Source organism: Apaloderma vittatum, unplaced genomic scaffold (assembly GCF_000703405.1).
Source record: "Apaloderma vittatum isolate BGI_N311 unplaced genomic scaffold, ASM70340v1 scaffold20133, whole genome shotgun sequence".
NCBI classification, from domain to species: Eukaryota; Metazoa; Chordata; class Aves; order Trogoniformes; family Trogonidae; genus Apaloderma; species Apaloderma vittatum.
The window spans coordinates 1-14,227 of record NW_009707693.1 but is presented as its reverse complement, the minus strand read 5'-3'; the positions used below and the strand labels follow the sequence as shown (position 1 = coordinate 14,227).

General features: G+C 43.0%; 1 protein-coding gene across 1 annotated transcript in view; it reads left to right on the top strand.

The window, feature by feature from the left end:
• Window positions 1-13,547, top strand: part of GTF3C1 (general transcription factor IIIC, polypeptide 1, alpha 220kDa) — a gene marked incomplete at its 5' end in the record, with an annotated part of 29,697 nt that extends 16,150 nt beyond the window's left edge. The window contains 15 exons of the mRNA XM_009866306.1: window positions 239-424; window positions 955-1,112; window positions 1,254-1,396; window positions 1,608-1,689; window positions 2,099-2,211; window positions 3,134-3,196; window positions 3,736-3,829; window positions 4,747-4,919; window positions 5,470-5,754; window positions 7,578-7,831; window positions 8,965-9,251; window positions 9,361-10,018; window positions 10,896-10,935; window positions 11,669-11,861; window positions 13,326-13,547. Coding sequence (XP_009864608.1) covers window positions 239-424; window positions 955-1,112; window positions 1,254-1,396; window positions 1,608-1,689; window positions 2,099-2,211; window positions 3,134-3,196; window positions 3,736-3,829; window positions 4,747-4,919; window positions 5,470-5,754; window positions 7,578-7,831; window positions 8,965-9,251; window positions 9,361-10,018; window positions 10,896-10,935; window positions 11,669-11,861; window positions 13,326-13,547 — 2,951 coding nt within the window. The remainder of the gene's footprint in view (window positions 1-238; window positions 425-954; window positions 1,113-1,253; window positions 1,397-1,607; window positions 1,690-2,098; window positions 2,212-3,133; window positions 3,197-3,735; window positions 3,830-4,746; window positions 4,920-5,469; window positions 5,755-7,577; window positions 7,832-8,964; window positions 9,252-9,360; window positions 10,019-10,895; window positions 10,936-11,668; window positions 11,862-13,325) is intronic.
• Window positions 13,548-14,227: the final 680 nt, after the last annotated feature.

Sequence of the window (14,227 nt, the reverse complement as noted above, 5' to 3'; positions counted from 1 at the left end):
TCATGTTTGTGCGTTGCAAGCTAGACTTAGTAATTACGTGATGATTCCTTATGTATGTGGGATTTCATTCTGTGAGCTGCTGAGAAAGTGGCATGAAATGACATGACTAACAGAGAGCAAGTCTGAGAGGGCACCTGTCTTTTCACACACCAGAGCTTTGGCATTTGCTCTTCATAACTTAATACTACAGAATGAGATTGCTGTAAAGCTCCACTACTGTAAATACTTGTCATTTTAGGTAACAAAATCAATCTTTTGGAAGAAGCAAAAGTAGGATCTGAGTCACTTCTCCATAAAGATGAACGTATTGAAATAACTAAAGAACCAACCCAGGATCGAAACAAACGAGTGAGAGGTGGAAAAAGCCAAAAGAGGAAGAGGCTTAGGAAAGACACTGGAAAGAAGACAAAGAGGAAGAAGAAAGGTAACTAACACACACGTCAGGAAAAAGAAGCATTCTTCCTAATGCATAGGCCTGCTCTGGGTTGCTTTAGAACAGTTCATGGGACTGTCGCATAGTGTGGGAAACGGAAACTTAGTGGCCATCTCCTTGGTTGCCTCTTTCAGCGATGAGGTGTAGATGTCCTGGGGCTGTCCTTGCTCTGCAGGAAGCCAGCAGCAGCCGTGGCTCTTCCCTGGGTAGGAATTGTGAGTGCGCTGCTGCACTAATCACGTGTGCCAGATCGACTCCTTGCAATTCACCATCAACTTTTGATAGCTGGCTTAAGGATTTTTCATGGCATCATGCTCTAGGGAGTCAGGTTTGCTAACTAACATGTTTATTTTCTCATTCCTGGAGAGGTATTAATGCTGTTTTGTTCTCTCCTTTTGTCTTTCATTCTTATAAACTCCGGTTGTTGCTGATACTGCTTGTTGGAGGAGTTAGAATTCATCAGAATATGTGGTGCTGAGATAACTCTTTTTTTCCCCCCCTTCTTTTTCCTGGATTTGTAGACGAGAATTCTGTAGAAAAAAGCAAAAGACTCCGCTACCACGACAAAGCCGACCAGAGTGCCCTGCAGAGAATGACACGGCTGCGTGTCACCTGGACCGTGCAAGAGGACAGCCTGCTCATGCTATGCCGCATTGCCAGTCATGTGCTAAATGCAAAGGTATTTCATCGACCCAGTAACTGCAAGCCCTGTATGCTGAACGTACATTTCCTCAGTCCCGGGAACTCTTCCTGGTTCTAGCCATCATCTGGGTACATAAAAGGTGAAGTTTGACTCCAAACACCTTTGTTCTTCACGCAGGTAAAAGGGCCCTTCGTTCCATGGCAAGTCGTTCGGGATATCATGCATGCCAGCTTCGAGGAGTCCCTCGATAAAACTTCTCACTCCGTCGGACGAAGAGCTCGTTACATTGTCAGAAATCCACAGACCTATCTTAATTACAAGTAAGAAGTCGTAATTACAAGCCTGTGTTCTAGTTGCAGGCTAAACTCTCCTGAAAATAAGTGCAGGGACGTGGTTCTCCTCTCCTATGTTTTTTGTCTTGTTTCGTGTGACTTCTGAATTCCCACTTCTGGGCACCCTAGTGATAGCAAAGCTGTACTGAACTGGGAGAATTTCAACTACATACAACACCTTCAATTTTATCTATTGCAGAGTTTGCCTTGCTGAGGTTTACCAAGATAAAGCCCTCATTGAAGATTTCATGAACAGAGAAGATAATTACGAAGATCCGCAGGTAGGAGGAAAGTATTCTTAAAGGTCATAGAGTAGTTTATGCTCTGTGGATTACTGAGTACTTGAACTGCTTTGATTACTGTGATTTCGTACCTTAGCTCTCCCTTGTACCATAAGCTATTTTATAAATAGGATCATTGTAAAAATGCAGCATCATTGCTGTTTTAGGAGTAGAGTGGACACAAGCAGCTTTCCAAAGGCACGTAAACAGCACGGCCATGCGACAAAAATCTTGGGTTTTTTCAATGTGCTTGTTTATAAACATCCATGACTGACCATATATATACACTGACTTTTTTTCACACCCAGCTGGTTTTACTATCATTTTCAATGGACACTTGAAAAGTAGAGGGTTTTTTCCCACTGCAAGAAATAGAGATTGATAACATTTCTATCCCTTCTTTTCTAAGGTTTGTGCAAAGGAGTTTAAAGAGTTTGTGGAAAGATTGAAAGAGAAATTCAGCTCAACCCTGGGAAATCCCAAACTTGAGATTCCTGATACTTTGCAGGAACTCTTCTGCAGGTATTTTAGTTATGGTGCTTTTGACTCTGCACATGGCTGAGACAGTGAAAGAGGAAAGCAATTCAGAGTAGGTCTGTGCTATGCATGATTTACACCCTCTGTTACACGTACTCTTAGTGTCAAAAGAAGCTTCAGTAAATACAACAAGCAATGTTTCTTTCCAGTCCATACTGCCTAAATACATAAAACGGATTATTCACACAAGCTTGCTTATTTTAAACCGTTCCCATTTTGCTAAGTAAGACTTTTAAAGCAGAAATTCACAATGTCAGATTTTTCATAAATTGTCGAATCCTAAACTTTGCTATTAGAGGTGTTGGTACGCAGGTGCAACATTATAATGCAATAGAAGATTTCCCTTTACCATTTTCCAGGCTAGGTGGCCCCATTTTTTATCACAATTTGTAGCTGGTTGCTCAGTTAAGCCATCTCAGCGCTCCTAAAGAAGAGTGCTCAGCCTTGTACAGCATTCTGCAGCCCCAGATTGTCAAGCTTTTTCGTGATGAATAACACTTGGAGAGAGGTGTGAAAATTTTGGGTTTCAAACCGTTTTACGATGGCAAATTTCACACCTTGGTAAATTTTCTTACTTTGGGAAGAGCTGTATGTTACAGCAAAAGTGCTGCCAATGGCATCTGGAGTCCAAAACCTCAGTAGAACAGGAGATCCATCCATACAGGTCTGTACTGTCTCCTGTCCACGTGTTTTATCTCCTTCTCAACAGATATGTTAGTGGAGTGAGGGAGACTGATCTGAACACTTCTTTTTTTGACGCTTGTGCTGAGGGAGCAAACAGCTCCTCTGTGCTCTTTCAACGCTTGCCTTATTGACAGTTGCGCCCAGCCTCTGGGTTTCATGGTTGATATAAAATCACAGAATGTTACTTTTGCTTCAGTGTTTTCCATTCCCTTCCCTGAACTAGATTTCGAGTTCTGGCAATCGGAGAAGACACAAATCAAAACACAAAAGAGGACAGTCTAAGCAGGTGAGGAGCAGTAGCACTGTTTTTTCCTGTTGGCGCTCCAAGGTCGTGTGAGCTCTCACATCTGTGAAATTCATATATATGTGGTCTTCTAATCCAGTACATTTTTCATCTGTTTATTTCAGTGTGTAAAGTTATTAATCAAAGAATAGTTTCACAAGGCTGTAGAGACCTCTGGCGTAGGTTATAGATGGGATGAATAAAATGACAGCAGCAGTGACCTTCTCAAAATGGTGACCTGTTATCAATAGGACAACGCTGTATGTTTTGTACGTGGGTGCTGTATCTTAAGATGAGAAGGTGTTATCAAAGAGAGCTCTCTTTTGTGTCAGGTTATCTGGGTGGATCCAGAAGTTCAGGGTGAAACGTGAGGGAAAATATAATGGGCTCCTTTACTTGAATGATCCCCAGCTGTAGTGATGCTTCTACTTCAGAAGCAGGTGATTGAGTCTGTGTATTTTTGTGCTGGTTTAACAGTTAGGTACCTCATGCTCAAAAATCACTATGAATAAACTCTGTTTTTCTTCTTTTTTTTCTTTCAGTGTCTATGATATTCATTTTCTTGTGCTACAGAATCTGATTCAGAGCACCCTGGCCCTCTCAGATAACCAGATGAAATCTTGCCAGTCGTTTCAGGTGCAGTATCTGGACCAAACTTTATTGGCCACAGAATCGTTTAGGTTGGAAAAGGCCTTTAAGATCATCAAGTCCAACCCTAAACTTAACACTGCCAAGTCCACCACTAAACCATGTCCCTAAGTGCCACATGTACACACGGTCATCCAACCCTTTCGAGATTCTGCTTCCTGCCTTGAGATATGCCTGTTTCAAACAGAAGAAACCCAGAAACTGAGATTTGTATCCATTCAGTGGGGATTTTTCTCTTTTGCTTTTAGGAAATTATATATTGTAGGCAGATTTTTAGCATGCTGTTTATCTCTCTGAGGGTGAGATTACAATATGTGAGGTTGAAGAAATCCCAAACAACACATGAAATAAACTCCACATCCCTTCTGTTGGGTCAAACTGTATCATGATTTAGTGCCCATTTGAGCAGTTGGAACTGTGCTCTGGAGGAGATTCCACAAAGATAGTCCTGGTGTCCAGCTGACACTGCTGCTGGGAACCTCTCCTTCAGTGTTGAGGACCACAAAAATCTATCATCTCTCAGTCAGGCACTTAGTAAAGGTAGAAGTTCAAGGGGAGTTTAGTATCTCATCAGCAAGCAAGAGCAGAGCCTAGAAAGCAAAGCTCATAGAGGCGTGTGTTCCTGGTAAAATGGTGGGAAGAATGTACCAAAATGTGATGCAGATGAGCACTTTTTCCATGTATAATTCTAGTGGGAGCCTGATCCTATTTTGAGTATCAAGGGTTCTTTAGCATTTAGTTAATTTAATTGCCATTTACTGTGGAAAACCTGGAAGCTCATTAAAGGAATAGAACAGCAAAGTTAAGTAAATTTATATGTATCATTTACACGCAGGCTCATAGCTTCAGTCTAAATGGTTACAGAGCTAACACTGGCTTTTATGTTCACTGGGGGTTTTTTGCAGACATTTCGTTTGTACCAGGAGTACCGGGATGACATTCTAATGAAAGCTTTCCTCGAGTATCAGAAGAGAAGCCTGGTCAATCGCCGTCGCATAAACCACACGTTGGGTCCAAAGAAAAGCCGGGCTTTGCCTTTTGTCCCCATGTCCTATCAGCTCTCCCAGAGTTACTACAGGTGGGTGTCGCACAAGTACCTAGAGCAAAGGACCTGCCCATCCCAGCTGAAGAGATGGAGGGAACATGGGTGTGTGTGAGCCCTTTCTCTGGGTACCAGTTAGGGCTGCCCAGAGCACAGAGCCGAGTGTGCTGCACAGGCCTTCACAAAGGCACCTGCAGAGAAGAGAGGTAGCACCCACCTTGTTCTGGGTGTGGTGGAAAGATTTCCTTAGCATTCGTGTCATTCTGATGATTGCTTGCTTTTCCCCTTCAGTTACTTTGTGCTGTGCCTGCATGTCAGGGGAGAAGAGTTTAACTCTAAATGTATTCAGTGCTCAGGAAGGAGATGACATCTTGCCTTTGTATATGCTATATAGTACCTGGCCTTTACGTAGTGCCTAAATGCCTGATGTTCTGGAAGTAGTGAAAGCAGATGTAGAAAGTACCTGTTCACCAGCTCTAGCATGCAACTTCAGCTGTTTGGCTGCTCTGTGCTACCAGGGCTATAAAATTCATAGACAGTATGAAGAGATTGCAAAAGACTTGTGCTTCTTTGTCTTTTTGTCCAGAGTTTTTACGTGGCGGTTTCCCAGTACAATTTGTACAGAGTCCTTTCAGTTCCTCGAGAAGCTTAAGGAGGCTGAAAAATCAGACCAGCCAGATAGCTTCTCATTTAAAGATGAAGAAAACAAAGCATCAGAAGGCATGATCACATTTCCTATGGATGGACCTGGTGGCCAGTGCGTAACGATGCTTTCCCTGTTCTCCCTGGGGCTTGTCTCTGTGAATGTGAGAATCCCAGAGCAGATAATTGTGGTGGACAGCACTATGGTGGAAAATGAAGTGATAAAAAGGTAAACAGTTATTTTTGTTCATAAATATTGTTTGGGGGTAACCTGAATAGAATTGGACAGCCATTAGCATTTTCTGCACTGTACTGTGACATGTTTTGCTGTGATCTTGTTTAGATGGGTTTTTTTTCTGAAGGAGCATTCTGAAGACTTAATGGCCCTTTAGTTAGTGCCTGTCATGATAGCCTGGCACTGCATTTGTCTTCGCACGCGTGACATTTCAGTTGCTAGGCACTGCATTGCTATCAGAGCTAACGTGGCAAGGAGACCGTGTGGCTAGATGAGCATTTCCATCAACATTGTACTTTCCCCGTTCAAAGACTAAGAAGGATTAGTAACAAGGTTTCAGCTTTATCAGTGAAACTCATCTCCACAACATTGGTTCTATGTATTTTGTGTCCTCTTTGATTATTTTTTAAAGCCTCCAGTAATTGCATGCTGCTGAAATTGAAACTCTCTCCCTAGGCAGTCTCTTCCTATGAATAGTTATCCTTTATAATCATTATGTGTTTTCTTAGCACGCAACTAAAATCTCTTGCTGCAGTTTAATTTGTTGCTTCCTGTTGTAGGTCTACATGGAAAGTTCCTTGTTCTCTTTAGAGCAGCTTAGTACCTATTTCAAGATGGCTATGGTAGCCCTCCCATAATACGCTATTCTTTAAAATGAACAGATTCAGTTCCTTTACTTGTGCTTTTGGCATGTTACTCACGTTACCCAGATCATGTTACCCCCCAGTAGGGTGATTCTTATACAGCTTGTGATTCTTAGGCTTCACTGTATTCTTTACCTCATTGTTTCCTTGTAGCGTGGAAGATCAGGTGTATCGATACAAACCCATGCATTTGTCCATATGAAATTGCTTCCTGCTCTTCTCTAGATTATTTCTCCAGTTTGCTGGAAGTGTTCTGAATGCAAATCCTGTCTTCTTACAGACTGCAAGTCTCTCCAGTTCAGTGATCCTGGGCAAAGTTAATAAGCTATTTTATCAGCCAGGTCATTAGCAAAAATACAGTGAACCGTGGACTAGCCCTATTTCTGAGTAAAAGCATCTCAGTCCAGTTTTCCAACTGGTTATGTATTTTTATTTTTTAAATTATGTGTTCCCTTTTGGTTTTACATGTCTTAAGAGAAGGTACTTAAGGTCTAACTCATCTTAGGAAAGGTCAGAAGGAATCTTCGGTTTTCTTTGGCATAACATGCTTAAAACAGAGGCAACCTGAGAGTGAGATCAGGTAGCTCAGAGCTTTCACCTGTTTCCATAATGGCTCTTGTCATGTCCTGGAAAGAAATGGTGTTGGTTTCACTGAGTTTGTTTCTGGAAAATTTATCCTGGCTGCTGCTGCTAGTTTTCCTTTATTTTAACACTGTCTGCAATTTAGTTTGTGTTTGGTTTTGGTTTTGGTTTGTTTATTTCTTTTTTTAAGTAAGTGAAGTCTTTGGTCTGTTTTTCTTTCTTCTCCTTTTCTCACTAAAACACTGTGTGCCCTGTACTGCCGTACCCCTATGGTCTCAGCCTTTATGTTCCGACAGATGTTCCCTCACAATGAATGCTGAACCAGAAAGGTTCAGCCCTGTAAGCTGAGGTATTTTTATGTTTGTTTCAACATGCTTGTAAAAAAGAGAGTTTCCCTTTCCAGGAACCTTTATTTTCTTTAGTTTTTGTCCTGCTATGGACATACCCACGGCTGTTTGTGACTTAATATGAGAATGCAGAAGAGCATGTCTTCTTGCTCTGCTCCGTGTGATGAGCCACTTTCTTATTTTGGAAAAAAAAACAAAACAAAACAAAACCGAAAAAACAACAAAACACCTCTGTTTGCTGTAGCTTGGGAAAAGAAGGACTTGATGATGACGAGGATGATGATGATGACTTAGATGACAGCTCTGGAGGCAAACGGAGAATAGAAGTAAAAGCTCGTCAAGCATCTCATACCAATTACTTACTGATGAGAGGCTACTACGCCCCTGGCATTGTCAGCATGCGCAACCTGAGCCCCAGCGACAACATTGTGGTCAACTCCTGCCAGGTGAAGGTTAAGCTGCGCTGTACACCGCTTCCAGGGAGACTCAGCTCTCCAGGTTAGTTTCTGTTTGGCCTAACTTGCACAGAAGTGGGTTGGAGCAGGAAAACCAGTGAACTCATCAGCTGAGGAACCCATTTGAACAAAGCCTCTTAGTAGGAGCTTTTTTTTTTTCATTACACATGCAACTTGCCTTATAATGCTTTCTCCCCTTCAAACTTCAAACAAACAGGTGGCTGTGGTTGACTTATAGAGGAACCTTTTGTCGGTAACAAGTCCTTGCCTGTACTTTGTGCTGTGTGAAACTCTTAATCCAAAGAGGAAGGCTTTGCTCTGTTATCCCTTCTCTAGGAAGTTTTTCAGTCCCTTCTGCAACTTAAAATGCCACATTATGTCACACTCAGCCTTTCTCTTCTCTAAAGAGAAAATCTTTCAGAGCTCCTTGAGTGGAAATTCACATTTACTTGTCTCATGCGAGTGCCTGAAATAGCAGTGTCTGACCTCTGGCCTTTAACAGTAGTGTAAACATTTTGATAGTATGCAGAGTTTGAATATTTTCAATTTATCAGCACTCCCCCTTCTTAAAGCACATCCTCCGTTCAGCTGTAATGCAGATGTCCTCAGGAAAGCGTTTAGTTGTTTAGCTCTTTAGGGGGAAGGTCTGTTGCTCATTCCTATTGCTGTTGAGGTAGAGGTAAAATAGAAATTTTTTCTCATATCTCTGCTGCCACCCATGCCCTCCAGGTCTGCTGAGCTGCCAGCTCATTACAGTTGTTTTAACTTGGCTGTCAAAGAAGTCCAGCTTTCATGTGAGTGGATCAGCTGCGTCTAGTTTTTTGCTTAATAGGGTCCTCTATAGCATATCCACGCCCTAGACGTTTCACGTGACTTTCTTCCAGAAAAAAAGGAGGTGTTTTCTTTATTAATGTAGTTAAGCCGACCCAACGTTAGAGAGAGTAGCAGTAAGTCTACACTGCCTTTCAGCAGTACTTCCCTTTGATACGAGGGTAAGCCCTTGTAAACCAGCTTGCTCTTCTTCTGCAGGTCTTTTTCAGAAACAAATACGTAAGTCAGAAACAAGAAAGGAAACTGCAGCAATGAAGACGTCTGCCTCAGAATACTTTTCTTTAGTGTGCTGCATGGTAATGACTACTTCACAGCTTATACACTCCTTTTTTATTTGATTTTCAGCTGCTTCTCTGCTTGATAACATGGCTGTGGGAGTCTCCTGCCTCCCCGAAACTTTTACCAGGCTGATAAAAGTCCAAGAAGAAAATTATGAGGTTAATCAGTTTCTTCATGAGTGTACAGAACGTTATGGCTATAATCCCAGAGACGTAGCTGCTGTTTTGGAGATCCGTAATGCAATAGAGGCAACTTCCCACTTTGGAATTTGCAAAGCTGAGCTGCGCAAACGTTTCTGCAGCTATGAAGACATGGAACCTGAACGCACCAGGAGCTTGGAGCAGTACATTCAGGTGGTTTTACAGCCAGCTGCTTTCCATACATTCATGTTTGCATGATTATATTCCCCTTGAATACTAAAGGTTTTGGGGTTTTGTTGTGTTTTGTGTTTTTGTTTTACAGGACCTTACTGAAATGCAGCAGGTTTTAGAAGTAGGTGGCCATGCTGTAAGGCTGGTTGCAATAGTATTTGCCAAGCCATGGCTATTACATTCAGTATGTCTGAAGAATAAACCAGATGATTCTGATCAGCAAGATGGAGACGCTGCTCTCCTAGAAGTACAGCAGGATTGCCTGCCTTCAGAACCAAAGGGAGAAGAACGTTTGAGAGAGGAGGAGCAGCTGGAAAAAGACATGCCATCTGTCAGTGAGGAAGAACCCCCAAGGAAGAGACGCAAGACTCAAAATGATGTCCTTCCAGAGAGTAACCAACTCTGCCGGGGTTCAGAGAGCGGCTCAGAAAGGGCAGATGAAAATAACTTTGATGCAGGTGTTACTGATCCTGTGAGAGCGAAGGAAGCTTTAAGCATGGCTAAAGCAGCAGGCTCCCTGGGAGAGCAGGCAGAACACCTGACAGAAGAGCCAGTCTGTGCTCCAGATGCTGGGAACCTGGACACTTACAAGGAACAAGATAAATCATGTTCTGAGGACAAAGGACTCGAAGTAGAGAACGATGAGCTCAGCTCTGAGCACCACAAGCAGATCCCTAGCCTTGAACAGTCAGCCCATGAGCAGGATGAGGATCTTTCCTACTTACAGGAGAACCCGGGAGTCTCTAAAGGTGCGTAGGAGCACTCCACATCCAAGAAAGAGACACTAGCTCACCATCAGTTGATCCCAAATGGGTAGCTCCATTTTGTAAGCAAATACTAGATTGTTTGCAAAGCTGTACCAGAGAGAGGCTGTCATTTCTCACAGACAAGGTGGCATAACACTGCTTGATCTGGAAGGTCTTGGAGGTTTCATGTACATGAAAGATTCCTTCCTGTGCCCATTGCTGGAATGTTCGTGACTAGTCCAGAACTATGTTTTCCTTAGAAACTTGTTCCCATGTCTGACTCTTGCCGAAAAAAGACATACTTGGATCTGAAGTTTTGCACCTCTGGCTTCAGTCCAAAAGCTAGACATCTCTAAAACTAGAAAACACAGAGCTACTGGTGTACATTAAACTGGAGTGCCCATCACTGAAAGCTGTGAAGTCATTAAACCATTCGCCAGAAAGCAGCACATGCCAGTGAGAAGATTAATAGCCTCATTTGTAACCCAATTTGAGTTCATTTTCATTTCCTTTTTACTGCCAGTTTTCTTTTTTAATAGCTAGTAGTTCTTGCCAAGCTTTACTTTTAAGTAGGTTGTTGGGGATTTTATTTTGTAGTTATCAGCTCTGGTTTCAGATAGAATCACAAGCTAACTGCTTGTGTGGTATTTTGCCAAGATCTGCCATTACCCACGTTTAAAGCTGCCGACTCCTTGGGACACAGCAGGAGTCTGCGGACGGGCAGAGGCAATCGGAGTGGGAACTCAGAGCTCCCCGGGCAACCGAGAACAACACACGGCATAGTCTGCTTGGTATTTTCTAGGATAAGCTTGGCCATCTTTCACTTTCCAGTAGATGAAGAGTTTGGGTTATGAAAAGCTGTGTGTTCTTTTCTTTCCAGGAAGTTCTCCGACAGATGGATCCCAGGCAGCCAGGGACCAGTGAGTAACAGAGATGTCTGCAGACTGACTTCACACTGAATAATACTACCTAAATAATATCTGGAAGCGAATGATTTGGGAAGCTTAGTTTTATGCTCTGAAGGGCAGTGAGCATCGATGATAGAGGAAACCCATGTTTTCCTCCATTGTTAATGTTACTTGAGCTTGTATGCATACTGAAAAAATTTCTCAGATACATGATTTTTTCCCAAAACCCAACTTTACTCCATATATCAGAGGAACAGAACTACTTCTATTTCACAGATAAGTCCAGTGCCAGAAAGTCTCAGCCTCTACATGCCTAGGAAAGGCCTGAAAAAACTGCAGTATGGGAGACATGCATTTCCATGCAGGGTCTGTCGTTTGTCTCCAAAATGCTAAAAATGAGGAATTTCTTTCCTATCTGAGCACTGTTGCTGCACGTTGCAGACTGAAGCAGGTCTTGGGTAACTTCTGGAGGGTATTAGAGCTAGTAACAAACAAAGCTTTCCCGGTCATCAAGACTCAACTGCTGGGTGGTGTAATCATGCTGGAAGTGCTTCTTGTGTGGGGAACACCTAGTGTGAAATACTTCAGGTCTGCTCAGAGCAGCAGCTGCAGAATTTACACCTAGCAGGTGGGCAAGCACTGGCAACGGATGGAGCAAGACCCTCTATTATGCAGAAATTATGATGACAGGGAAATTTAGCTAGATTAATTCCTGACAGAGCTGACTCTAAACTGCTTGTTGCAGGGCCTGCGAGAACGTCGGCTTCGTTGGGAGACCGTGGAGGAATGTGGATGGGAATCTGAATAAACCTGTGTGTAAGGGGATGATGGAAGCTGTGCTCTATCACGTCATGACAAAACCAGGCGTAACGGAAGGCATGCTCCTGCAGCATTACGCGGGGGTGCTGCAGCCTGTTGCCATCTTGGAGATTCTGCAGGTATGTGAATCATCAGCTCTGCGAACCTCTGGTTCAGTTCTGCACGCAGGAGTCAGCAGCTGCTCTGCTGGAAGTCTCAGGGAAACAGGACTGTGAATGAACCATGGAAAAGAACTTCCTCCCTTTAGCAGAAATCAGTGCAAGTTGCTGTTCGCAGCGAGGAAGGAAGGAAGCCTGCTTGGCCCATCCTCGAAATTACCATCTTACTGATTTTAAAACTTTAACCTGCTTCAAAGGGATGTACATGTAGTTGAAGTTTTAGTTGGTTTAAAGAGAGGAGGCTTGTCATTATGAACTATTAAGTTGGACTGTTTAATGCAGCGTTAATCACCATAGAGTTTATCTTAATTTTTCCTTATATACCTTTCAGATGAGTAGTCTTTTGACATAAGAATCAGACTGAAAAGTGTCTGTGCTAGACAATACTGTAAATGAGACTTTGTCCTGACAGACCTGCGTAATTGTAAAACAGCACATGGTGAGAAAAATTCAGTTTTCCCTATTTTTTCTCACATCTTGAAGCTTGATTGCTACCACCGCTTCACAAATGAAACCTTGATTTATCTTTCTTTTCCCGTAAGCATTCAAAATCTTAAGTAGAGCAGTAATATTGCAATCCTTCCCTTAAGCACAACTACTAACGCAGGAAATGAATGTTCCGGTGTATGTACGCCACACTTCGGTCCAAAGGCTCGTACATTTTGGTGACAATAGCAGTTGTGTACCACACCAGTCGCGCACTGAGACACCAGCCTGTCTCCAAGGTGTTCCAGCACAGCTCGCCCGTGTCCTGTGCCACAGCCAAGAGGGGAGCTGGGACCAGGGGACAGGCTTAAGACTGCAGCACAGAGCGTATCATAGAGAGGCACGCACATGTGGGAAAGCAGTACAGATTCCTAGGCGATTTTAATTCAAATCCACAAAAATCAAGCAATTACCTGTACATTTTACAGACTGGAGAACTTGAATCTAACTCCTCTATCAAAAAATTTGGTAAAAACTGTTTTTGAAACCACATACAACACTTACATCTGTAATATACCGAATACTAGTAGATCTAGCTGCATACCTATTTTTAGCAAATACAGCACAGAAATTGCCTTGCTGGGTGTTGCTGTGGGAATGCAAACCCTTCAGCAAGAAATGATGCAGAAGTTTGGGATTTACATTTATACGAGCCTTAAGTTATTGGTACCTGGTCCTAAATGTTGAGATCTGCTGTTAAACGTGTGTTCTGTGCCAGTAACCAGACATCAAGCACTGCGCTGGAATGACAAGTGAGCATATATCCAGCTCCAGGAACTTGTTTTCTTGTCCTGTAAACTTGGCCATCCCCATGGTCTCCTGAGGGGGTGAAGGCACTTTTAGCATAAATTCTCTAGCATTTTAGGTAGAATGGTATTCAGTGCTTCCCCCTCCCCGTCCTGCAGCTGCACAAACTAAAATATGTAAACTTTTCTGCAGGGTTTGGAAACTCTTGGTTGCATCAGACGATTCTACATGAAAAAGCCATCCCTGGTGTCACTTTTTTCTCAACCAGTTATGGAAGATCAACTGAATAATCCCAAACTGAGCGAAACTCCAACAATATACTACGAGCCTACAATAGACTGTACTCTCAGGCTGGGAAGAGTGTTTCCCTGTGAAGTAAACTGGAATAAATGGGTGCACATTATCCCTGTATAACAGGTACAGCCGAGTCATATTAAATTGGGATAGCCTGTGAGAGTGAGCATTAATGCAGACTAAACGTTAACAATTTTTGCTTCATTGTGTTTTTATTGCTATTCATCCTTTTTTACTTTTGAATGTTATTTAAACTGAGAATAAAGCTTAATGTTAAGACACAGATAGCATTTTAAGTATATTCATTAATGTACTTTAGGTATATTCTCTTTTCACCTATAATTGAACATAGTTCATAGTTTCTGCTCTTATGGGGTCTTCACAGGTCATAGCAAAGGCCCTTTTTCTTTTTCTCTCCCCTAAGGCCACAGTGGGAACACTTTGCCCCCGCTGCCCCCGGGGTCTGTTGCACAGCAGCTGCCTCTGTGCTACAGTTTGGTAACAGTTGTTTAGCCCAGTTGTCTTAGTCTTTCTGTGTTTCCAACGCTGGTCTCTGGGTGTGTTTCCAACGCTGGTCTCTGGGTGTGTTTCCAACGCTGGTCTCTGGGTGCACAGGACACTGTTTGTGTGCTTATAGCAGAACTCCTGTCCTGTGTGAGACCGCGGCCTGAAGTCTCACCCAGCGCCCCGGGGCGGGCGGAACACCACAGCCCCTGCTCGAGGCCCTGGCCCCGGTTCCAGCTGTGTGCGGCAGTCTCGGCCCCGGAGGGCGTTTAAAGGAACCACACGGCAGACGGTGA